This window comes from Serinus canaria, chromosome 4 (assembly GCF_022539315.1).
Source record: "Serinus canaria isolate serCan28SL12 chromosome 4, serCan2020, whole genome shotgun sequence".
Lineage (NCBI taxonomy): Eukaryota > Metazoa > Chordata > Aves > Passeriformes > Fringillidae > Serinus > Serinus canaria.
Window position 1 is genome coordinate 45,639,896 of NC_066317.1, and position 26,796 is coordinate 45,666,691.

At 36.0% G+C, this 26,796-nt stretch overlaps 1 protein-coding gene across 13 annotated transcripts in view; it reads left to right on the forward strand.

The window, feature by feature from the left end:
* The window catches only part of FRYL (FRY like transcription coactivator), a 160,041-nt gene that overhangs the window by 54,736 nt on the left and 78,509 nt on the right, over positions 1 to 26,796 (forward strand). For all 13 annotated transcript variants that reach the window (XM_030238846.2, XM_030238845.2, XM_050973275.1 and 10 more), the window contains 8 exons: positions 12,108 to 12,307; positions 18,368 to 18,421; positions 22,278 to 22,417; positions 22,877 to 22,973; positions 23,525 to 23,604; positions 24,091 to 24,171; positions 24,630 to 24,798; positions 25,678 to 25,770. In XM_030238846.2, the coding sequence (XP_030094706.2) occupies positions 12,188 to 12,307; positions 18,368 to 18,421; positions 22,278 to 22,417; positions 22,877 to 22,973; positions 23,525 to 23,604; positions 24,091 to 24,171; positions 24,630 to 24,798; positions 25,678 to 25,770 (834 nt within the window). In that variant the 5' untranslated portion in view covers positions 12,108 to 12,187. The remainder of the gene's footprint in view (positions 1 to 12,107; positions 12,308 to 18,367; positions 18,422 to 22,277; positions 22,418 to 22,876; positions 22,974 to 23,524; positions 23,605 to 24,090; positions 24,172 to 24,629; positions 24,799 to 25,677; positions 25,771 to 26,796) is intronic.

Genomic DNA, 26,796 nt, shown 5'->3' on the forward strand with positions numbered 1-26,796 from the left:
CCAGAGTCTTTTTCTGAAATAATCTTTTAGAGCAAAACTGCCAGCATTCATTACTTTCGTGCATTTACTCAGGAAAGGTATCAATTTGACACTAATGAGGATAATTGAGGATAATGAGGATAATGAGGAAAAGTTTTTTCCTCTTTGAACTGGGAGCTGGAATTGCCCTCTTCTCACAAGGAAAGAATAAGCAGGCAGTGAAGTGAGAGAAGGTTAAACAAACTACCTTGGGCTGTGCTCTGCAAGAGACCTCTTTGCAAAAGCTGCTGGCTTCTGACACAATCTTATTTGGAAATAAGATGAAGCATAAATTTGTTGAGCATTTTAACATTGTTTTTTCTTCAAATACAGTAGACCAATAGAGTTTTTTATATCCTTAAGTCTGCAAACTGAGGATGTGAAATTTTGTTTTTACAGAGAACTGTGGATTAGGAAAGATGAGATAAGGTATTTAAGTTTCTGTTTGCTAGTTAACAAAGGCATGCCTGTGGTCACTTTGACCTTGTTACAGGATGCATTTTTTGTGTGATGTATACTTGTCTTTTAATATATTGAAAGGAAATAAAACATCATCACAGGTGATATGTGTGCAGTGACAACTGTTAGAGTATCTGTGCAGCCTGTATTTATGTGTATCCCTTTGCTGCTATAGCCTTGCCTTAGTTTTACATTTTAAATGCTACTTCTTAAAACTTAGATTTAGTTTGTGTTTTTCTTTATCTTCATGTAGTTATCATACCATGGAAGTGAATTCTTTATTCAGAGTAGGTTCACTGTCATCATTGCTGTGGAAATATATGTTTTCTTAACTTACAGATCAGTGTATAAGGAAATCTGGAATAAACACTAGTGAATAAAATTCTCTTTCCTTCTCTTCCTACTCTTTCACTCCCCAGGCCTGACTAGTATATCTTTCTACTGCTGCCTTTGCCTCCCTTCTGCTTTTTAGTTTAACATCATTTAACCAGGCATTGATTTAATTTTATTGCCTTTGCTAGCTCATGCTTAATGCAGGATTCAGAGCATCAGTGTGTTTCCAGCCTGGTGCAGCCTTCAATTTGATGGCAAAAATGGGTTTCTCTCTTAGCAGTAAGAGAGAGGAGTAAGTTCTGTTCTCTGCCCCACTTCCCTCACTCCATGGGCTGTGCAGGGCACACTTTCTGGGCCAGTCAGAAAGGTCATGAGTGCATGCAAACTTACCAGCATGCTCTTCCCTGTTGCTTGAAAAGTTGACCATCAGTATCTGGCTCTCAAATGGGAGTCCACCAGCCAGGAGAGGGAATGATGAGAAACCAAACTGCCCTCAGCAAGCTTAAATTTGCTCTGTAGGAATCTGCATCCCCCTTGAAAACTTCTTCTAAATAATAAAAAACACCAGGAGATTGAACTGAAGGAGAAATAATACTAATGAGTTATGACCTCTCAGCCATTACATGAATGCACATATCATCTAAAAGCATGGTAACTGACTGGTATGGTGGTGACCCTGAACTTATAAGCCCCCATGAAAAGCAGGGAATAGTATGGGCTCAGACTTAGTGGGGACTCAGTTTACACTTTCCAGAGTGCAGATGGATCAGAAGAACTAACAGAACAAGCAAACGTTATGCAATTCTGTCTTTGCTCTCCATGTTCAGTGGGAAATTGATGTCTTTGTTCCTGTTGCAGAAATCAAGTTAAATAAAAAATAAGCATTGGATACTGCCCTTTAAAATTAATACTTTAAGGGGGTTTTTTTTGCAAGTTAATCATACTGGAATAAATTGCTTCTGTGTTTGCATCGTTAATGAAAGTATGACTTGCAATGCTGTAGAAGCCTCATGCTAATGAGGATAGGAAGTAAAGAAACAAGTTTAGGGATTTTTTTATACTTTTGTGGTTATTCTTTTGAGGAAACACAAAATTTGTAATTGAGTGAATGTTGATAGTTATGTATGTTCATTTCTTAAAGTTCGGTGTTTTGAAGGAAGCTGAGATACCAGGCTGGATACCTACATTCTTTGCTTGTGCTGTGCAAAGTAGTTTGATAGTTAAGGGCATGTTAGGTCTTCACAAGGTCTACTGGGAAAGGAGACTGAAGGTACCAGATACATGCTTGGGGTGGTATTGTTTCTCTGAGAAGTTTGCAACTTGATTACAGAACCGTTTTCGAGCAGAAATTAATGTATTAAAGTCTAGCTTGCTTTATTGTATGTGCAGCTTAAAATTGAGTTGAAGGCAGTTGTATAAAGTGTCAGGACACTAAGAGTATTTCTGAAAACTACTGTTGGGAATTTAACTTACACCCCTGAACCTTTACATTCCTGCCATTATCCTGCTTCCAAATGTGATGGATTATGTTTAGATTATGGACAGATGAGATTTATCCTTTACATTCTTTGAAGCTGATCTTGCATGAGAGCAGCTTTCTGACAGTGAAACAAAGCATGTTAAATAAATCAGTCATTTGGAAATATGCTATTAATTAAATCTTGCTTCTTTCTAAATAAGGATTGCTGTGAAATTCAAAAATATTATTTTTAATTAAAGTACTTTATTTGAAGAGGTTTTCTTTTCTGGCTGTTGTTCTAGAAAAGGAATTACATAAACTATATTTTTAATGATTTGACACTTTAATGGCCAGGATATCCTGATGGCATGCCGTAATCAAGAGTGACTGGGCAGGACTTGAGACAATTGAGTTCAAACTGATTTCCGCTTCCCCCTCTAGTTTTTTGTGTTCTATCACATTGTTTTCCACTGTGTATGGTTTGCTCTTTTGGCATCTCATGCTATCAAAATTATTTTTTAATTTTTCTTTTTTTCCTGTCTGATAATAATCTACATGCATGGTCTACCATACAAAGCTCTGTAAAATGAGTCACAAAATGAATTGTGCTTCTTGCATATGCATGTAGAAATTTCAGCCGGTATTTCCCATCTATTCCTAGCTGCTGTGTTGTTGAGGATTTTTTTAAAGTGTACATAAATTTATCTTATATTCATCATAGTGATTTAAAAAAAATAGTATTTAATTTTAAATTTCTTGTTTGCCATGGTAGTTGCTTGTGCCATAGATGGGACAGTCTGTCCTGCTGTCAGACACTACATTAGAATTACACAGCACTAGAGATCAGATGATCTTCAGCATTATCTTTGGAGCTTCTAGCAGCCTTTGATGCTGTCAAATCCAACATTCTCAGTGGACAGAGGGAGCCCAGTAATAACTTACAGTATATTTCTGACTACTGCCCTCAGTATCCTCACACTATCCTGAATGTCAGATCTGATCTCTTTTTCAGCCGTTAAATTTCTTAATAAAAATTTTTGTGTGTTCTACTCCAGTAAATAAAAAATGCTCATCCATCTGATTTAGGTGATTGTGCATTATGTACGTGGCTGTTGTTTGTCCTGTTCAGCCACAGTTCTGTGAGAAGCAGGTGCTCCTCGTACGCTATTAGGATAGAGGTTTAGAAAGAATGGTTAGTGGAGCTGCTACTTCTCACCTGTGTATAAAGGTAAGAGGGATGACTGCCACAGTCCATAATGGCAAAGCCAGTAGGATTTACTTGGAGAAATTTGAAGCCCAGTTTCTCTCTTTTCATGTGTCTGAGTTTATGAAAAATAAGTATTTAAAAGTAATTCCCCTGATTTTATTTCAAATCCATTTTATCTTTTTATCTGTTCTAGAGTTTCAGGAAAGAAATTGTACACCTACTTTGACTTTTCAAAATAGGGAAGGGATTATAAGAGATGAAGTCCCATACATAAATTGGAGTATTTGCTGGTTAGAGTTTGCTAAGCCGTTAAAGCAGCTAGAGAAGAAGAATGTCTTGTTCTCTTCATGCTTCCTCAAAGAACATCTGAATATTAGTACAAAAAAGAAGTAAAAGAACAATGTGGCAGAGAATATAGCAAAAAGTCTCCAGAGAATTATGGTGATGGGGAGTTTAGAAGGGAAAAAGACCTTTCAAGGACGTTTTTTGTGTTTGACACATGGGAAATTTACTTCAGACATCTTGGACAATGGTTATATGTGTGGAAAAGATGCTGGAGAAATTTTCTTCTAAATTGAAATATTTGTGGTTTGTTGGAGTTGGGTTTTTTTAAATACTAAAAATGCCACTTTCAAGTTTGATGGAATATTACTTCCCTTTTGCTTCTTTTCTTGCGGGAGACTGTTTGGTTGCATTTCTAGAAATTTATGCGAAATTAAAATCTAAAAATCACATTTTAAGAATTAAAGTGACAGAGGTATTAACAACGGTGGAGAAGAAGGCTACTGAATCTCTGGAAGGACTAAATTACTTAGTTATAAGGCAAAGCTCAAAATCTGAGGATCATCTGTAGCAGCAAGACTTCTAAGGGATTGCAATCTGGCCCAGATACCTAGAAAACCAGATATTGCCAGACAAGGTTCTATGCCTTAGAATTTCTGCTGTGTCTTTGTGTTGGCAAGAAGTAATGTTTCCATTACCATTCTTGCCTGTGTTTGCAGAGTCTTTGACAGCAGAAAACAAGTTTCATGTGAGCACCTGTAACTAGACAAATTCACAGCTGCTCTCCCAGTTGAGTCAACTTTCCCTAAAGAAAGAATGTTCATATTTGCTGGAGATAAAAAAATAATCTTTACAATAAAACTTCAAAGATTTCTGTGAAGATTTTGTTCTGTGGAGATGTTTTTAGTCCAAATGAAAGCTCAGCTGTCATAGCACCAGTTCCCACAATAAACTCAGAAATACCTTCTGTATTCTCTCTCAGACTATCCTTCATGTTACAGCCATATGGTTAATTAACTACTTGTTGAAATGAATTTATCTTCTGTTTATTGATGCAGCTTTCATTTATGTTTTTTGTCCCAGAGTTTGGCTGAAATTAAACATATCTGAGAGTCCTTAGGGAAGTTTTTAATAGGGAAGTTTTTCTGCTGCAGAAGTAAAATGGGAGTTCCAATTTAGACGTGGAGGGGAAGTTATCAATACACATAAAACTTCCTCTCACTGAAAGGTTAGACTTGGCTTTACAAACTTTACATGAACCGTACCACTGAACAAAGCCACTTCTAAGCCTGTTTCTACTTCACAGGTAGGTAATCCATTCATCTTGTCATCCTGTGACATATCATAAATGCATGACACAGGAACCAGCTACAATTGCTGGTTACTTAATTATTTCCATAAGTCCCTTAAAACCAGTAAAGAATTGAGAGAGGTGAGGTAAGAATTTGCATTCTGGGCTTAGTCCATGTGACCTCTTAAGGGGATAATAGTTCTTCTTTGCCTGTTGTGTAGTTGGACACGTGTATGAAGCCAAAATCTTTGTTAAACATCTTCCAAAGAAAATTCACTGTATACTGCCAACACAGAGAAAGAAGAGTGAATTCCATAGGTGGTGTTGCTGGATGAATTAGTTGTGTAGTCTGTATTGAAAATAATAGGAAGTTTGTGCATCAAGAACTATATATCCAGACTAAAGTACAAGAAATAGGGCAAAAAGTGCAGGTTTGTTTTCTTGATCATGTATATTCTAATGTATTCAAATTGATTTCAGTTTCTACTGCTGTGTTTGTATTTGTGGTGTTACCAGTCAGTTCATATATATTATAAAAAGCAAAGGAATATCTAGGTATCAGACTCTATGAAAACATGCAGTCAGTTGCCCATAATAGATACTTAATTTCACTGTCAAAGACTGTGAATTTTGTTCACACTATTTAGGTTATCTTGTAACACAACATCACTCTGGTGTCAGGAGGCTGCTTTGCCTCTCCCTTGGCATTGAGTGTTTCATACCAGCATCAAGATTAATATTCATATTAGGTATGGGGGTTTTTAAGGGCCTTGTAAGAACGCCTCAAAAAAGGGCATCTGGCAGAAACTCAATTTCTTAATCTGTCCACACATATTATTGAGAATAATTTACATAACCAAGAAAATCAGAATAGTATTTGTATAAAAACAGATGTGCTCAGAATGAGTATGTATTTTATGAGTTTGTGATTTTTATCTCTTTTTTTGTATCTAGTAGTACCGTTTAAGATTTGTACCACCTTACTGCATTTATCCAGATTTTCTCATTTATTTCACTAACACTAAATAAGTGTTAGTGAAATAAATGAGAAAATCTGGATAAATGCAGTATAATGCAGAAGTGTCTGCTAGTTCTGTGGGACTGCTGAATCCAGCACTTGTGTGACGCTGGTGAGCCAAGGAGCCAGCCATGTGTGCCGCAGTACTGGGTGTGCATGACATCAGCAGGGATTCAGTCAGGCTGGATTTATCCCTGCCTCGCTGGAGCAAGCGAGGCAGGGATAAATCCAGCTTTCAGACAGACTTCATGCACTAGCAGTAGTTGGAGCAAAAACCAGTGAAGTAGACCTTGTTGTCTGCTGTGCCACCACATGCTTCAGCAACCCAGGTAAACTACATCCTCCCATTGCTACTGTGGAAGCAAATCCAAGAGATTTGAGTGAAGAATGGCTCTTTCTTTGTATTTGCTTATAGGTTGGAGGCTAAGATCTGGAATGTGCACCTGTTACTAGAGCAGTGTTTGTTGAATTTCATTATGTTCATAAAGCTGTTCACTGTTCCTTTCATTCAAGTCATAAGACTTTCTTTTCGACTGGTAGGAGAAAGCAGAATTGGAAACAGCAGAAACTTGATGATCAACAGGATTTTCAGAATTGTAAAGTAATGATAAATTTAGTGAGGAAGTTGCTCTGAAAAACAGGGTTTTGATCAGGGACATGAGAAACCTAGGTTTAATATTTGGGCTCTATTCATAATTTGTTGGGATGATTCTGGATAGATTGCCATGTCTTTTGAGCATTGACATCCCTTTTAGGAAAAAAAAATTCTTTTGGTAAAAAAGCTAAAGATTTTTTGTTATGAAACACTCTAACAATCACTACAGACAAGTTTCCATGTATATTAATATCATTTCTGTGAGGCAGGATAAAATGTTCTAGATGTTATCAGAGTAGAAGGCAAGGAGCTTAATTAAAATTCCTTTAAGTAACCACACGTAATATTTTTAGTCATTGGAGATTTTTCTATTGTCAGTTGGGCTTGCAAACCCTATTCTGCAACAAGTGTCACAGGAAATATAAAGTACTTCTGAAAGTACATGTGCTTCAAAAATAACAGTAAAAAGCTTAATTGCTAAATGTGAGCTATGTAAAATTATGTACTACTTTAGCAATTAATTATAAAAATGGCAACCAAGAATATAATCTACTTGATGAAAACTGCGGAGGTCCCTCAAGATTGTGTTGAGCATGTTTATTTTATAGTTGAGTATCTTATTTCAAAATGCTATAAAAGTAATTCCAGATGTGTTTTCAGGTATGTGGAAAGAGGGGAGGTACCTGATGGAAGTTGTGCTTCAGTCCAGCCATTTCAACTTCGTGAGACACAGCAGCAAGTGAACCCAAATTTCAGTTAAAGCAAAAACCATTAAAAACTTGGGGGAAAAGCTGTACTACTGTAAAGTAGTACCCCAAAAAAGTCTGAAAGCTAAAAATCATCATTTTGTATTAGCCATGAAGTAAAATGGACTCATCAGCTGTCACTGGCTGGTGTTCATTACCTTTCGGTACCTGCTTTGTATGTTTGAACTCTGAATAGTCTCATTGGTAAATAGGGTGCTACTTTAGATCCTCAAATACTTGATGCATTTGGCCTATGCGGAGAAAAAGAGATGATAAAATAGTAGCATTCTTTACTATCCAATCGGGTATTAAATAACCTTTCCTAGTTCTGGACACTTGTGTTTAACATGAAGCAACTTTGTTTTTCACTTAGCATACATCAGGGCGTGTTGCCTTTTGACCTAGGAGTGTGCTGTCTGTCTAATTACCCTTTGTATTGTTTTACTGTTCCTTGAAACTATCCAAACAATTCAGTGTGGCCCTAGCAACCAAACAATACTGTTTAACAAAGATTTCCTTACTGCATGGCTCCCAGATTTCCCATGTAGCAGTAGCTCTCATCAGAGCAAACAAACAGGATATTGTTTCAAGTGAATAATGTTCACTGTTTTCAAGTGATTTGTGAAAGTAGTTTTTTAGTTTCGAGCTGTTGCAAGTTGTATGGTTTCTGGTTCCAGATCTCATATGAAGTTCTGTAGAATTCTTTGTTTTTTGAAGCTTCCAAATGATGTTTGAGACTTACATTTTCTCTGGCAGCTAAGAGTAAAGAATGGCTTATGCTGAATAGCAGAAAAAAAATATTTAATTCTGTCCTGCGATGACTTTTTTTTCCATTAGGCATATTTAAATTCATATCGATCCTTCTTACAATTTTATTGATTGCAAATTCATGAGTAAATGCATCCCACTGAATGTAATTATACCAGATAATAATGTTGTTTGACCTAGCTAAGAAATCTAAGAATAGATTTTGTCTTTTCTTTAACAAACTCTTATATGTTTATTAAATAGTTGAGCTCTCTCTCCATTTTCCCTCCTACGTGTTTTTCTGTGTGTATTTAACCAAATTACTGGTTTTACAAAGCAGATAAAACCATGAACATTGTCATATGGAAGACAAGAGTATTGATGCTAATGTCAACCACTAGTGGTGTTGTGAATTGGAGTCCTTAGCAAGTTCATGGATGAAAGTAAATCCTAATAATTTTTTCTTCCTTTTACATACTCTTACATTTTAGGAAAACGAAGGTATTTGTAATACACTCATGGCAGTGTTTGTAATTGCTTCAGTATGAAAGTTTTCCCTTGTTTTTTTTTTTTTTTGGGCGGGGGGGGCGGGCGGGTAAGTTCATTGCCACCTGGAGAGTTTGTGCGTGTGAACACGGAGATTAGTAACATGAATGGCTGTAGGATAGCCTTGACTCTGCTTAGCTGCTGAAAGAGAAAAAGGCAAGCCCTGTTCCTGCACTGACTCTGTGTGCTGGCTGGAAGAGATTGCATCCCTTGACAGTGCTGCAGTGTGTGCTTCCAAAGGGGGCTCTGTGAAACTATAGGCGGAGAGAGGAGTCCTTGCAAGTTCTGGTGGATGTAAGGCTACCCTGGCACCACATTTCCTTGGCTGCATGGTCATGACCTCTGCCTTGTACTGAAATGTCTGCAGCACTCACAAGACCCAGTCAGATTATAGTCCAGTTACTTCTTTTTTCTTGCCAGCATAAGATTTTTGCCCAGTTTATCCATTTCCTATGGGTTTCTTTTGAGCCTGAGGAGGGAACTTACCTGTGTTTACATCAGTGTAGACAGCCTTGGAGTTTCATCCTTAGTGAGGGAAGCTGTCTTATAGCTTTGAAAGTTAATGCACTGAAGTGGTCCCTTTTACTGAGGATTGAATTGCTAGCACAAAGTAAGGATAGCACTTAAAAGATGATCAGCTCTCAATGTTTCCTGATTCTTGAGTGACAGGGGCTTTTTGAATGTGATCTTTTAAAATCTGAAGACAGAAATGTATTGCATAATCACACTATTAAGAGTTGTCTCCCTAGTTGTCTACATCTAAATATAGTTTGGGGTTCAGGAGCACAGTGGTCTTTCTCAGTTTCCCCAGAGAGCAAAAAGAGCTGGTTGAGTACCAGCTGCTTTGGCATGTTTGCTTCAGTCCAGATCATGCAACAGTTGTGGCATATCCAGTAGGTAAATCTGGAATGAGCTGAAGCTGCTGCTTTGCTAAATTTCTTCTGACAAGACACAAGTGAATTTCTTCTGAATGATATTCAGAAGAAATGATACTCATTTCTTTCCAGCCTGTTAGCGTTAATATGTCTTTTAAAATAAGACAGTCCAACTTGTCTGTAATTAGAACAAAGCTTTAGCTTTCCTAGAAACTCTCATATTTAGGATAAAAGCAACTGCATATATTAGAAATATGTGGTATCTTTTGTGGGTCCTTAGCTACTCAAATTTCTGTTTTGTTTATCTGATGGAGATTAAAGGAAAGTTGTTCAAAATCTGCATGTTGCAGCATTCTCCTGTTTTGCCTATCCCATGCTTGGTATTTCTGTTTGTTACCTGCTATGGCTATGAAGGATGTCTTTATTCCTTCTTTCACCTCTTCTCAAACCTCTGTGCTGTTGTTCTTGACACATTTTCGTCTCTCATTTTCTGGGCTGCCTTTGGAAACATTGATGCTTCAGGATGGCAAGAGTATGGATGCTGAAGAACATAGGCATTGTAAAGATACAAATTTTTTTTTTAAGTCCCTGTAATGTTCATGTTTTTGTACTGTAGGATGAGCCAATCATCACATGTGGGATGAGAAAGAGTTTTGGGTTGTAATCTTCCTTTTGCAGCCTGAACTTTGTTCTGTTTCTTAATGCTTTTATGTTCTTATATGTAGTGAGCTTCTACCATAGGGATCTAATCATGGCAGTGTCTGTGATGTCCCATTGTCTCTGGCTGTGTGGGACATGTTCTTCTCTTTTAGGGCCTCTGTTACTGAGATCAAAGTGCTGGATTGAAGTGTTAGAGGATGTTTAGAAATTTTTTATGACATATGTGGTGTGTATCTGTTGTTCTGCTGTTCCCCCTGGTGCCCAGGAACTCAGTTTTGTGACCTTGTGCGTGTCTTAACAGCTTCAAAGAAAGGATTCTGCAATTTATGTTTATTTCCTGTTTTATGCAACAGGAAAAAAGATGCATTACTCCAGCTAAACAGCAAGTTTGTACAATAGAGTAGGGATTAAAAACAAGTCATGTGTAGTACTCACAATCTTATGCAAGGTTACCTTTTTTGATTAGAAGCTGAGGTAGTTGGGGGCATTCAGTTTTCACTCCTGCAGAATTTCTCACTTCACCAATGCATTTGATAAATGACAAATTTCAATTGAAGTTGCAGGAGTCTGTTTTATATTATGTAAAATATAACTTTCTGAATTGACAGAAAATATAATGAATGGCCAAGACTTCTCTGGTTGTGATGTACCAACATTTGGTCTCCATGTTTGGTCTCATGTTTTTTCACAAATGAGTTGAAAAAAACATTTGAGAAAAAGTTGTGGATAATATTTAGCTTACAGGGCTTTGCATATGTAAAAACTGAGATAATGTAAAAATATTTTCAGGTTCAGCAAAATAAACCAAATGTGTCTCCACACACTTTACCTGCAAAAAGCCTTGAAAAAGCTTACCTAAACACATCACAACATATAGCAGAATAAAACAGATGGGAACTAGGCTCCCTGCATGACTGTCTTAGGAAAATAAAATCTTAATATAAATAGATAAGAATTGTTAATATAAATTCCTAATAGCAATTGAAAAATAACATCTGCAGTCATGGAATACCCTAGGGAAATATCAGACCTCCCTTGGTACGTCTGGGTCATCATTAAGAGGTGTCAGCAGTTATTTTGATATATAGTGTGCAAGACAAGAATTGTAATTATCTACCCTGATTGTTTTGTGTATTAAAACTCTGTGTGTAAGTTCTGAAGCATGATTTTCTGTACTGCAGTTCCCATTGGTAGCATCTTTCACAATAAATAGATACTTTGAAGTGCCTGGGGAGAAAAAAAAAATTAAAGGTGGATAACTATATATAAAATTTATATATGATGGTTTCGGTATAAAAGCAAAATAATTAATTCTTATAAAATGAGACTGATACATACAGTAGTTTTTTTCTAATTAATAAATATTTCTTACAAGGAACAAGTTTTTAACGTGGGAGATCAGTTAGCATGACTTGTCTAAAAAGGGTTTGCATGTTAGGAAAATCAGCTTATTGACAAAAAGTGCCTCTTAAAGGTATTTGAACACCAAATAGAAACATGAACTTAATGGATGATCCATAAAATGGAATCAAGCAAAGCTTCTCATAGTATAGGGGGATAACCCTTTCCATTCAACCTTCTGATTTATAGTCCTCCTTGAACTGAAGCTACTGTATGTTAATCATGGTCATGGTAGAGCATTTTATTGACAACAGGTGTGACCTACGTTGTAAACCCTTGTGCAACTTAGGTGTAGAAATTCTGACCCAACTAAAACAAATTCTTGTTGTACGTTACAGTTGTTTCCTTCTGTTTTAGAGAATTTACTGTGTGAAAATGTGTGTGATGAATGGGAAAATATAAAGTGACTGGCACCATGTTTTGAAGCTCTGCTTTATAACTCTGTGTTTTTCTTGTTTTTTTACCTTTAGCCTCCGCACCACCCAGCAGAGTAAATAAACGTAGAGTTTCTCCAAGTGTTGTTTCCACCTGGGAAAAGAGAGGCATCATCATGTCTAACATTACTATTGACCCAGATGTGAAACCGGGCGAGTATGTCATCAAAAGCCTCTTTGCTGAATTTGCTGTTCAAGCTGAAAAGAAAATTGAACTTGTAATGGCTGAACCTTTGGTAAGTCCTTCTTTTTCATAGTATCTCTCAAAATGCTCTTGTTTTTTTCTGGAGTAGGCTGATTTATCATATGTATGGTTACTGAGAAAAGCACTCCCAGATATTGTTGACTTTTCAGAGAGATGACTTCAGGAATAAATAAGCTTCTGCAAACAGGGTTGCTCCCTGATTTTTTTTTTTATTGACTCGTGTCAAAACTGTTACCTAGTAGTTACTGGAAACAAGACCTCTTTATTGTATCCCTGAGGTCTGTGAAGTTACTAAAGGACATAGGAGCAACAAAAAATGTTATTACATTAATACTGTGAAGTGTGTCTCTTGTCAGTGTTTCTTTTAAATAATACTTAGGCAATATACTTTCAAGAAAAGGTGAATTCGGTTTGTTTTCTGAAGTAATGATACTAACACCTGGAATAATGTAGTAGTCTGCATATATTGCAGATTAAGCAAAAAGGTAAAATTTCATTGGTGCTCCAGACTTCGTGGTCTTGAAATAAATAGCTTTCTTTTAATTTGGAAATTTCTGGGAAAAAAACCCAAACAAACCCAAAAACAACAACAAACAAAACCAACTTCTTTTTTTTTTTAAACCACTGGGAAATTCACTGGGCAGGTGAGATGCTGTGGCTAGCAGAAGGCCAGCTCACAGAAAGCTTCTGTTGGCAGCTGCTGCTTGCCAAAGTGCTAGTGTGCAGAAAGTGCATATGTGAGCCTTTGAGCCCCAGTTTTGAAACTTCAGGAAAAAGTTTTCTTCATAAGCAGTCCAAAAGAACACAAAAGCAGGGCTTAAACTGTTTTGTGGATTATGGAATCATCTTCAGCTACAACTATTAGTAGATAAAAGGATGAGGAAAATGAAACTTTTCTTTATATCTATTTTTTTTATATATGTCTGTGTGCACCAAGCAAGTTTACAACTTAAATATAACTTGTCTATTTGTTTTTGACATCCAGAAAATAATGTATTCAGGAGGGGTTTATAAGAAAACACAAAAACTTTGTAGCAAAAGGGGCACACAAGTGATGAAGGGTACCTGGTTAAAAATGAGAGGAGAGCTGTAGTGGCAGTGATGCTGTGGGAGGAAAGGCTGGTAGCTCCACTGTCCATCTGTGTGCCAAGTGCTGCTCCTCCAGCCCCATTCCCATCCATCGTCTAAACAGACAGGGAGGGTAGTACTTGGCCAAAGGGAACTGCCTGGAACTGAGATGAGTTCAAGAGGGCTTTTTCTGCAGACACAGCTAGTTATAACCAGAATAATGTGAGCAAGGCAAATATAATAGCCCTGGAGTTCACTTTGCTGCAAAACTTGTCCCTAGACCAGATAAAATAAATCCTCTGTCATCAGTCCCAGGTTGTGTCTCCTTGCCATGCTGTTGACTGTTAATTAAACAAATGTTTTTAAATCTGTTAATCATACAAAATTGAAACATCTCACCAGATTAAAAATTAGAAACCCCATGAAACTAATTAAATAATTCACTTTTCACAGAAGAGTGATTCCCAGCTCTTTTGCCTGGTGAGGTTTTATGGTGATTGCGTGATGTCTACCTTAGTCAAGATTTTTTACTGATAAGAATGTGAAGTCAGTATTTTGTGTGTATGCAATGTGTATAAAATTCTTTAGGATAAAGAAAGAAATTACAAATAATACTTAAGTAGTCATCTATAAAGGTTTTAAACAGTTTCATCTGGGTTCATTGGCTAAGCTGAATTCCTTTAAACAAAATATATTTTAATGGAAACAAATGTAATTAACATGTATAGCCAGCTTTCCTTATTTTATATTGGTGGGTGAGAAGGACTGTATAAAAATAAGCAAATTAAGAGAGGTAACAAAAGTTGTGGAAAAGTGAAACAACCTGAGACTGTATAACATAAAGAGGTAGAAGGGAATCCTTAAGTATCCAACTGAAAGGAAATACTGAAGTATTGAAGCAGCTTTGTTTGTGTATGTAGGATTGGAAGTACTGTACATTCAGTTCTAGTGTATGAAATTTAAAAAGAAAGATAAAAAGGCTGGAAGAGCACCAGAGAAGCACTGATTGTGATTGGATAAAAGGCTTTAATGGAAGAGTGGAAAGCCCTTTATTATTTTAGTGTGATTTGATTTTGTGGAATGACTTGGCTGCAAACAAAAGTATGAAGAATATATATAGAGAGACATAAATCTTTAATGAAGCTAGGCTGTTGGGTGAAGCTCTTTGAGAGAATTTAAAGCCAGAGCAATAAAAATTAGGAGCTAGACAGTTTTTAAAACTTGAACATGACAGTAGGGGAGCAAAAATTATTTAAAATATAAATTATAAAAAAAGTCACTGCAGATCAAGACAGCATCTCTGCGTGAGGGGTAGTATCATTTTTGCTAAATGCAGGGATTACACTTAAAGGTAACTGACTGGTGATTTCAAAAATTAACTGAATGGTTTCTCTGGCTGTGATTTTTTACCTTATTTCTTCTTACTAATTTAATTAAGAGTTTTCTGCTTACAAAGTTGTAATACCTTAGCATTTTCAAAGTTACAGATAGAGCTCATCAGCAAATGCTTAAAATAAATGATTAAATGAAAGCAGCAAGTGTAATGACAGGAAGGAAGATCATCCTTTTAGTGAATAAATTAAATAAAACCACTTTTTTTTTTTAAACCAGCTGTGCTAAATCTTTTGGAGCAGTATATAGTTTTAAAGGAAAAAAAGAGCCCAAGAGCAGTCTTGTAGCTTAAAAAATACTCCTTCTCAGCTGAGAAGGATGACACTGAGGAATGTGACACCAGCCTTCCCCAAATGTGACATAAACCATACCAGTTAAAAAGATTAGTGATAAACTCAATTATTTTGCATTTTGTCCAGCTTCATGTAAATGTGGATGGTTAGAATTTAAGCAGAGAGTTTAACATGGTGCCACGTACTATATTGTAGTAGTCTCACGCTGAAGTCTCAACTAGCAAGAGTATTTATGCCTGTTACCAACCCAAGCGATTTTATTCTGCTGTGGAAATACTACACATGGCTCAGACTAGCACTGTGCACTTTTGCAAGTCTTGTCCAGGTGCTTTCAAAAGTTTGTCTGAAGTGAAGTTTAGCACAGTACTCTGCTTGCCCCTGGGGCAGGGGTGCACTGCCCAGCCCTGGGGCTGCAGGAGGCAAGGCAGCATCCCTTGTCTGGTTTCTTCCCAGCAGCTTGGGGCACAGCCAGAAGCACTCTGGTTGGCTGTGCACACCTGAGCTGCCCTGCTGAGGTGCGCTAGCCACCAGAGGATCGTGCCAGGGAATGCTGGAGAGGGGCCAACGGGTGGTACCTTTTTCCATGGGTGCAGTTGTTTGCACAGCACATGCATATCCTGATCCTTGCTGTCTGCCATATGTTGACATTTCTCCTTTACACAATGGATGCAAACTGCTCTTTGCTTAATGCAATAGTGGCTTGGTTTTTTTTCATTTCACTTGTAAAAGATAAATGGAGACCTATTATTTTCATCTCTCTCTGAACTTCAGGAAGCCAGGAAAATAAATCTTTAATTATTCAGTTAGAGTTTCCAGACCTTTACTTTATGCTGTTGAATAGATTTCTTTCAATCATGTGAGATGACTGCAGCCATGACAAAGCAGAGGTAGAAGAAGACATTAAAAGAAACTAGATTTAAAAGCCAAATAATTCAAAGGCCTTGATAAACCTGTGTTGGGTTCAAGAGTATTATTTGGTTATGTCAGGTTTGTTTGGTTAGTGTTACATTAAAGTGTGTTTACCTTTTAACGGTTAAGATCCTTAGTGCTGAGGAAACATAATAGAGTTGGTTATGAACTTGTAAGGTCTTCATTCTTTCTGACCTTAAAATCTTAATAATTTGATATACAGAAGTATCTAAATTAGTATGGGTTATGGGAGGGAAGCTAAATTTTCAGAACTGGTTTGCTCTCTATTGACATAGATTTCAACTTCTTTGGGTAAAGACTTAGGGATTATTTCACTTCTCTTTGATTTGTCATTCTTTTCTTTAGCAATTTTTGGGTTTAGATACATGCAGTGGGTATAGTGAACCCAGGGTTTCTTCACCTGTATAATAGCATTGTAGTATTATGGTGGAAACATGGTTTGTTGGGATGTTGTATCCTAAGGAGACTTAATGAACCTGACTTTTCCCATCTTTTTACAGGAATACTTCTTCCCATTTTCTCACACTTTTCCATCTTATAAGGAAAGAGTTTTCTAGTTTTTCTCATTTAACTTACTTAGCAATGATACAGTGTTTGTATAGAGTGGAACATTTCTTTTATTTCTGCTTTATAGATAAGCTAACAACTACTGTGCAGTTTATCTGAAGGCATAATACAGATTGCAGGCATTTCTGTGTAAAAAAAAAAAAGGAGGCAGGCTTGCTAGTGAAAAGAAAATTTGGCTTTGCAAGTGCTCTCTGGTGCTTTTAGTATATGCTTCAAAATATCAATTCTCATAACAGTGTTTTGAACAGATTTAACATATAAAATTACATGAATTTGAGAGAATCCAGAAAGTTAAACCTTTTCCCCTTTGCTTTTAAATAGACAGTGAAAGAACATTAACTATTACATCAGTTGATCAAAAAATAGAGCTTTTTCAGAATAACCAATGCATTTACCTAGAAACCCCCTTCTTAAAATAGTTTTTAATTTGGGCATACTGGAAGTGAGCATAAATGGTAGAATTTTCCTAGAGAATTAAGTGGATTTCTTTGGATTATGGGAAGTGAAAATGACTTGTGCATTGGCATCTTTATAATTTCAAATTATAAATCTTTGTAATTTGAAATTATAAAGATGCCAATGCACAAGTCATTTTTTGCCTGGGCAGTGTTGAATCCAAGTTTTCAGAGGCTGTAATAGTTGCCAGATATTGCATTCTTTTTAACATCAAATACAGCTGCACTTACAGGAGAAAATGCCAGAAACTGTGCTGTATTTTCAAGATTACAATTACGGCAAGAAAAAATAAGTTGCCAGATCAACCTTGGATTTGGGACATACAAAATGACTTTTTATCTGTTGAACATACAGGCTTAGGCTGTCTCTTGCAGCCTTGCAAGTGTTAATCACCAAGCAATGTTGACTTTCTCAGTTTTTGTCAACAGCCTGACAGCATGGGTGTTGTCTCATACTAAACTACTGAGCAGTTACTTTGTGCTGAGTTACAACCTGTTGAGAGCAGAACTGGCTATCAGTATTGATCACACCTCCTTTGCATGCCAGACCAGGCAAGTTAACTACTTGACTTACCTTGCTCCATAAAACTTCCTTGTTTGCTTACTGCAGTTTAAAGTGAACTATTAACTCTTTAGGTGCATTTTTACTTTCCTTGTGAAAGGTAACATTTTGGACTCATTTATATTATCAAGTGAAGGATAGTTTGAAGTTTTTTAAATAAGAGGAAATGCTCAGCAGATCTTTACATATGTAACTGAGGCACTTGGGTTGCTGTAAATCAGTGACTCTCAGAGCCAGTCCACAGGATTCAGTGTTCTTTCTTATTTCTTTAGTCTTTTATACCACCTTTTTTTTTTTTTTAATATTGCTTTTTTTTTTGTTGTTCCTTACAGTTACTTCAAGTTAAAGCAAGTGATTATTCACATTCTCCTTTTACTGGAGTAGGTCTTCTAGCTGTGTTTCACTGCAGTTCAGGGGAAGAGCAGATTGGAAATGCATTGAACACTTGTCTCTGCCTTTGTGATGACATTTAAAAAATCATTATTGTAACTTAGAATAATTGCTGTGTATGAACATGAATAAACTTGTTAATTGAGATAGAAATGGCTTTCCCTCCAAGTAACACTTGACGCCACCAGCTAGTCCCCATTTGACCTCTGACATCTTTGTTTGTCAGTCTTAAATGTTATTATTGTTTACCTACTGGATTAATTTTTGGGAATATACTTCACATCTCCAGAAATATTTCTATCTGAAAAAAAAGCACAAATATTTATATTAAAAGTTATTGCTTTGTTCTGTAATATAACTGAGAAAGAATGAATCTATCTTTGATAATAGTCAATGACATTGTGAATTGTATGTTTCTTTTTGTTTTTTTACAGGAAAAGCTCTTGTCCAGATCTCTTCAAAGAGGTGAAGATCTTCAGTTTGATCAGGTAGGAGACATATAATTGAAGGCAACTTTCATTGGATTAGGGTGGGCTTTATTTATACAGAATAGTGGTTCTACTGTTGTAGTAACTTAGAACATCCACGTCTGAACCTGTGTCAGATTTAGACTCTGAATGTTAGACTTTATTTTCTATTGTAGAATATGATAGTAATAAACTACTAGAATAGGTAATTATTTGGAGGTGGTAGTGAAAATTGGTGGAAGAAAGATGCTGAAATACACTGGAGGACAAAAAGTCTTATTTATTTCTACATCACTTATTGTTTGAATGTTTGGGGTTCTGTTTTTATAAACAAATAGTGTTAATTTTATTTTGTTTTTATAAACAAATAGTGTTAATTTTATTTCAGTAACATGGTTTTTACTGAGTGCTTTTTGATTCTATGGCAGAAGGTATAGGATGGATTCAAAGTGTTACTAAAGTGTTACTTTTCCTTTGCTGAGAATATAGATAGACTACTAGGCAATTCCATTTCACTTACTCTCAGTGAACTGTGTCTGGAAAGACTCTCTGCTCAATTTATTCATATTTATTGTCTGTATTTCTAATTCTTCAATAGTATAGGCATGTTTCTGTCTCATAACTACTTCCCTACAGTGGGGAGGCAGTGTTCAGAGGAAGCCCCATTAATTGCCTGTTCCTGTTCTTGGCTGTTCCTGAATAGCATCTACTATATGAAGCTTAGTGTTCTGTCTACAGAGAGGTTCTAAAAACAGGCTGAGTGCAGAGAAATAAAAAATAAAACATATAACTTTTAAAATGTGATCATATATAAAGATAACATTAGTTCTTATGAAAACACAGTTTTTTTCCAAAAAAAGTTTTGTTTGTGTGTGTATATATATATATATGTGTGAGTTCTTATTTTGTTCTTTTGTTATTTGTAATCTACTTTGAAGTTGAGATCTGAACTTTAATGCAACTGAATAACTGCTTTAGACATACCTGAATGACTGGGATTATGAACTTTGTTAGGGAATTTGGCACATTGTTTGGCAAAAGGAATTAAGATTGCGTCTCTCTGTTTGTTGCTCACTGTATAAAATCCTTATTAAGAACAATTCTCCAGCAGTGCAGAAGATTACAGATAAAAAAAGTCATTGGTAAAGTGTGGGAATGAGGAGGACCCAGAGGTCACAGCCACAGCATCCAGCAGAGAAGTTAGAGCTGTTGCTTTACCAACCTTGTTCACCCAGAGGTCTTTATGGAGCCAGGAATCTGAGGCTAAAAAATGGCTTGACCTGTACTGAGGGGGTCTGAGCTAGTAAGTGTTGTACTTTGTGAATAAAGAGGGCATGCTTGGAACACAAGAGGGCCCTGGGACTAAGGTGGTATCTAATTAAGACTTGTTCTCTCAGCTGGGTAAGTGATGAGAAGAGGGGTGGAGAAGGAAGGCATGTAGTGTTGCCTGTTCCACTAATGAAAAAGTAAAATAGCGTTTAATGGGATTATAAGTAATTTTTATTAGAAACATAACCAGACCAAGAGGGCTGCTATTAAAACAAGTTTGAAAAATCAATGGCTTTTAATTTTCAAACAGTAGAAATCTTCTGTTTGTCATTTGATTTCTTAATTGAAACAATAATATAAATTTAGCTAAAAGAGGTGACATTTTGGAAAAAGAGAACAAAATGTGTATGTTGATACACTCCTGAACTGTTCAAAATGCTAGCATTTTAGTACCAGAGCTTTCCCTTTACCATTCCTAGCACATCAGGAAGCTACCAGACAGGAGTTTTTTTATAGAGCATATATTGCATTTCTTAAAATATTTTTGCTTGTACAGCTTGAAACTGAAATAGCTTGTGTTTTTCTTTTTTTGCTTGTTGTAGGAAACACGCTTGGCAATTTCCTACTCTTGTCCTAAGACACCAAAATTTTATGATCACAGAGAAGCCTGTGTTGACCTTCTCAGTGACTGAAAGCAGATGTATGTGAGGTTCAGGCTTGTTCATGCTTAAGCACAACTTGAGCAATGTTTTCAGGATCAGGATTTCGGCCAAAGCTGCAATTTGTGCTCTAGCATCTTACTATAATTTTGCTTCCCTCTTTTTACTTCTCACAGTGCTGTTGGATATGTATGTGAAGCAATTAGCAATATGTTAAGACTTGAGCAGGATTTGCTGTTTCATTCTGAGGAACTGAAGTATACGTCACATTGCAGCCCTGTCCTCCTGGGTATTACAGGAGCACTTTGTCTGGATTGCTGCTTTCAGCCTAGGCATAATGCAATGCTAAAATAAAAAGAGTTTTCTTGTATGAGAAATATATCTTTTACGTCAGAAATTATTTTTTTAAATATAAAATGATTTTGAATTTAGTATCCAGGCAGTATAGTAATTATTTTAAATGAAAAATAGCTGATGTTCTACTTAGATGCTATGCAATATTAGCAAAGATATCATCTTCCTGGTGATTCCAGTGCCTTTTCGTTAGAATACAAAGAATGCAAAACTTGGCAGGAAATAAATAATTATTATGTAAAGGTTTTTATTTTTCAAGAGGAAAATGCTTTATTATGCCAGTAGTTTCTGGGTTTAGCATTTTAGCAGTGACATTTTTGAATGTGTGTAATACATGCTTCTTTTTCTAGAAGCCAATGTAAATTGCCTAACTACCTTTATGAACATTTATGAATGGTATTAGTATTGATAAACTGTGTAAACTTGCAGGAAAACCTAAGGAAAAGGTTTAGTAAAGCTTAAAATGCAGCTTGCTTCTTTTTCTTCTGCTAATAAACCCATCAATTCAGAGCACTATTTAATTCTTGTGACTTGAATTACTGACTAATTAACAATCTGAGTAATGTATTCAGAAGATTAAAAGAGGTCTTTCTGAAGTTTCCCTGTGGTTAACTTGTCCCCATCCCTTCAACAAACCTAAAACCCCAAGATGCTTAAAATGAGGAAAAATAAATAACTTCATTAATGTTATATCAGAACATACAATGGCATAATATTGTATTGTAATCTGGAGTAGTGAATAATAGATAAGTTACAGCATGAGCATGGCTTCTATTAAAACCTTATTTGAAAGATCCAAGAGGTAATACATGGCATCAGTGAGCAGCATGGTAACTCTCCCATTCCAGCCTGTGTTTAGGGAATGGGCTTGCTCCCTGCTGCATCCTGGAAGCAAGTTTATAAAGGCATTTTGCTGTCTTCAGTCATTCTTCTCCTATGCAAAAGGTTTTTAGTTAAAGGAAGCCTAGATAATTTAAGTTTAATAACATCTTAAAGTCTTCCTTCTGTAATGGTTTCTATTGCCACATCCGTTCACAGATGAGTTTACTACTCATACAGATTTTCTGAAAGAAAGCAGAAGATAGGGGAGTTATACTAAAAATAAATATAGCTTGAGACCCAGAGCAGTCAAATGTAGTAGAGGCAATGTAAAATATCTAAAAGGCTCTTATTTTTGTTTATATAATAGCCAAAGAACCAAGTTTTTTAAAGTTACAAGCTTCAGTTTAGGAGGGTTGGCTCTTGTCATTTGTGCTGTAAAGGTGTGTTCACTTCAGACATGCATATGGCAACATTCAGGGACATCCTAAAACCTCTGCTGTTTTCTCAATGATTTTATACACGTTATATGTCTATAAATTTATCATTTTGTGATCCCTGTGGGCTTTGGAACACTGTACTTAAATTTATTATAATAATGGACTTAGTATGTTATATTTACAGTAACTGTCCTGGGTGAAAATGAATATAAACTTGCCACTTTGTGAAGTTATGTGATACATGGTTTTTAACATTAAAAAACAATTTTAAAGAAGTATTAAACCCCAGGATTTTCATTGCTATATCAGGCAAAAGTTTTTTTCTTACTCTTTCAGTTGATAAGCTCTATGAGCTCAGTAGCAGAGCACTGTCTCCCCTCCTTACTACGCACCTTGTTTGACTGGTACAGGCGCCAAAATGGAACAGAGGATGAATCTTATGAGTATAGACCTCGGTCAAGCACAAAATCAAAGGGGTAAGAATTTTCCTCACAGAAGTCTGTTTGATTTTTGTGTGCTTTCTCATAAGAAAATGTGTGCTTTGTACTTCTGTAAAAAGTATGTTGTATTTGGATTTGTCCTTACCTAAATTTGTGTAGAAAAAACATCGACTTCTTTAAGGTAGTGTATTTAACTTGTGTAGATGATAGACATGAAGTGACTTAATGTTTTGGTGTGGATATACAGAAGGAAGTTGGATACTGGTAATTCGAAGCTAGTTTGTCCCCCCCTTTTTTTTTTTTTTATTACTGGCAGGACCTTTTGGGAGGACCAGGCAAGATGTCAGTACTGTGCCAAACCCCTAAGTCTTTCCACCTATCCATTTTATATAAATGGGCAACAGTGATTACATGAAAAATAATGCAGTCATTGTCCCTGCAATATTTGTGTTCAGTCTTGTGTCTGATAGCTGTGTTCTTGATTTCTTATTTTAGGGATGACCAACAACGTGAAAGAGATTATCTACTTGAAAGGAGGGACTTAGCTGTAGATTTCATTTTTTGTTTAGTTTTAATAGAGGTTCTAAAACAGGTAAGATCTTTTGCTTTGGCAAATTAATTTTAATGTTTTGCTTGTAATGTTGGTTTTGATAATCTCCTTTAAATTTTTATTTTAAAAACTAGAACATATCTATGATGAGAATATGCAAGGCTGTAATTATTCTCTCAGTTACATAAAGCCTTTGGCCTCTCCTGCCTTTTCTTTACATGCCTGCATTATCTCAGTTCATGTGTCTTGGAAAGCTGCTGATGTACTGCAAAAAGCAGAACTGTAAAAAATAAAATTGAATTTATGCTCAGTACCCTTTGTTGGTTTAGATGTTCTTGAAATACAGGTTGAAATTGTTGCATAATGAGGTTAAAATGTCACTTTAGAATTATCCTTGCTTGGCTGAGAATGCCAATGCAGATTGTGTAAAAGTTATATATTGCAGAATTAGCTTGATATATGGCAGCAAAGGATGTGTCCTTGGACACTGGTGGGAGATATTTCTCCAGGACATCTCACAGTACTGTTTATTTGCTTCATACATGCATGTATGTATAGGTGTTACATACATGTAAGTGATATGTGCCTTTCAGATACCTGTTCATCCAGTGCCAGATCCTTTAGTTCATGAAGTTCTAAACTTGGCTTTTAAGCACTTTAAACATAAGGAAGGGTAAGTATCCATTGTGTACTTTAAAATATTTTATATTACCAGCCTGTGTTTCTTTGATGTGATTGCTCTCATTGCCTTACACGTAACATATTGGTGATAATACCAGTGTGAATGAACACGAGCCGATGTCTTTAAAATGAAAACACATCTTGAAAGAACACAACTGTGTTCAATGTAGCACTGAGTTTATTTTGCTTTGAATATACAGAATGATTTGCATCCTCAGACGCAGTAAAGAAAGTTTGAATAAATACAGTAAAATTTCTATCCAGAATAGGTTTCTTTTAAAATAAGAAATTAAACTACAATACTTTAAATGCCACCCATGCATTTCATGTTTGAATTTAATTGTTTTTATGGTAATAATTTGCCTGCTAGGGGACAAATTTTTTGTTTGTAATTAAAAACTTGCTTGGGGTTTAGAAGAGCAAAGTTGTATTAAATGAGTTTTTTTCCCGTTATTGTTTTTTTTTTTTTTCTCTTTAGTTATTCAGGAACCAACACTGGGAATGTTCATATTATTGCAGACTTATATGCAGAAGTGACAGGGGTTCTTGCTCAATCAAAGTAAGTTTAGTCTCTGACTCTTTTTGTTTGGGGAGGGCCAGTGTAGACTTAAAGACTATTTGATACAGCAGAATCTTTTGTGTCCCCAGCAGATAATCCCATAAGTGTCAAATATAGTCAGGTGAAGTGTGTTATGTGTGTCTGATGTTCCAGCACAAAAAAATTGAACAAATCAAGAAATAATCTTTAGTACAATTGCTTTGCAGTCAGCTTGTGGGGCAGGGAAAGGAGGCCCTGTGCCAGTCAGCTGTTGTCTACTTAACTGGTATATTCTAATGTACTGATCATTGTAGGCACTTGTAAATGCCTAGATTTGAAGTACCAGGGTTCATGTTCCTTGCATTTCTCATGCAGTAGCTGCTGTTATTGTTACAGACTAAAGAAATTGGTTCAAAATTATAGGCCTCGTACAAAAGTTACTAAGAATGCAAATAAGTGCTATCTGTATCCCTGTTCAGGTTTCAAGCTGTTAGGAAGAAGTTTGTCACTGAATTAAAGGAACTGCGGCAAAAAGAACAGAGTCCTCATGTAGTACAGAGTATCATCAGTTTGATTATGGGAATGAAGTTTTTTCGAGTAAAGATGTATCCTGTGGAGGATTTTGAAGCATCGTTTCAGTTCATGCAGGTGAACAAATGCTACAGAAAACTGAAATTAGTATAATTTAAAGTGTTTAAGTCATGAAGCTATGATGACACTTGCTGTGGTCAGTCACTCCTCTACTTGTGTGCCGTCCTTCATCCTTTTCTGTTCAGTTCCTAATTTTTCAGAGGTGTGCATTACTTGTTTCAATTTGTGAGAACCTGGGATCAGGATAAATTTCTTCAATTTGTGAGAACCTGGCATCAGGAGAAACCTTTCACAATTGCCTTAGTAGTGTGGCAAATCTGTAATATATAAGACTGGGTGACAATGGGTAGCAATCAAATAATTTCCTGTCTTTACAAAAGCAGTGTATTAAGGGAAAATAGTTATTTGATATATAATTTTTTAACAGATGAGAAGTCAAGACATACTTTTCTTTACAAACACTTCACTATGGATTATTTATTATGTATGGAATATTTAATTATCTTTAATTTTCTTTGCATCAAAGTCCTTTGAAAATAAAAATTAGTATATAAAAATAAAATACTATTTTCCAATAATTTTAATGGAGGGAAGCATTAAAATTTTTTAAGCTTCAAAATAATCTGAGGGAAAATGTACATATTTATGTTCTTTTGTACTCTGAGTATTCTTTATATTCTGAGTAAAAAGTAAATAGCCATCTGGTATTACAAATGTTCTCCTTTCAGTTCATTGAGGTGTAATGCTGACCAAAAAGGTTTTAAAGTTTCTTATGTTTTGTGAAGTTGATGCTGTTAAGGAATATAAAACTAACTCAAACACATTACATGTTTAAAATTAAAACAAGCAACTAATGTTAGAACACTAGTGGCTTTTATGACATAGTTATGTTTGTATTCCTTTTTCTAAATAATTTTCTAATGTTTTCTTACTAAGGAGTGTGCTCAGTACTTCCTGGAAGTAAAAGATAAGGATATAAAACATGCACTTGCTGGTTTGTTTGTGGAAATTCTCATACCTGTGGCTGCTGTAAGTATTTTAATCCCCCTGCCTCCTACTTTCAATTGGTCTCTCATTATTAAAATTATTCAATTAATCCTCAAATTATTACATTTTTATAGATTCAGAAGGACATCTGGTACCTAAAGAGGCCTTACAAGGAGCCTGAAGAGGGACTTTTTACAAGGGCATGTAGTAATAGAACAAGGGAGAAGGGCTTTAAACTGAAGGAGGGTAGGATTAGATTAGGTTTTAAGAAGAAATTCTTTACTGTGAGGGTGGTGAGGCACTGGAACAGGTTGCCTAGAGAAGCTGTGGACGCCCCATCCCTGGAAGTGCTTAATGCCAGGTTGGACGGGACTCTGAGCAACCTGGTCTAGTGAGGGCTGTCCCTGCCCACAGCAGAGGGGGCAGTTAGAGCTAGATTATCTTTATGGTCCCCTCCAACACAAACCATTCTGTGACTGTTACATAGAATACAAGCACCTTCACAGTTTTAAAGGGAAATAGGTTGGCTTGTGTGTTAGCTCATCTCCAAGGTTTTTTCAGAAATTTTAAAAATTGTCTGTTTTCTGGAAACCTTTTTTGCCAGAGCATTGTGTAATTTTATATGTGCTCTAAAAATTTGAAATTTCCTTGGTTTAATATTTGTTTGCACAAGGGTCTAGTTGACTTTTTTTTTATTAGCTGAAACCTTAATAGTTTTTTCTGTAATGAGCTGAAATGTGCAACATTTTTACAGTCTGATAAGGAAAGTGTGAACTCTTATGCAGGAAGGAAGAATGTAGGTTTTGGCTAATGAAATAAAAATCATTTGTAGAGGTGAATGTCCACTAGATTTAATCCTTTAAGTGGAAGAGCAGTCAGTCATCTTCTGTGTGTGTTTTAAATCTAAAAGCAGAAATTTCACACAGCCATGAACAAGGGAAAAAAACCTCATTATCGTCCCAGTGTTGGATGTACTGTGCCTGTAATGCTGCTTGTGAGAATCTTTTAGTCAAGACAGGCTTTCTGTCCTACCAGGCTGCTTTGCTTGGTTTTGTGAAGCTTATTCTG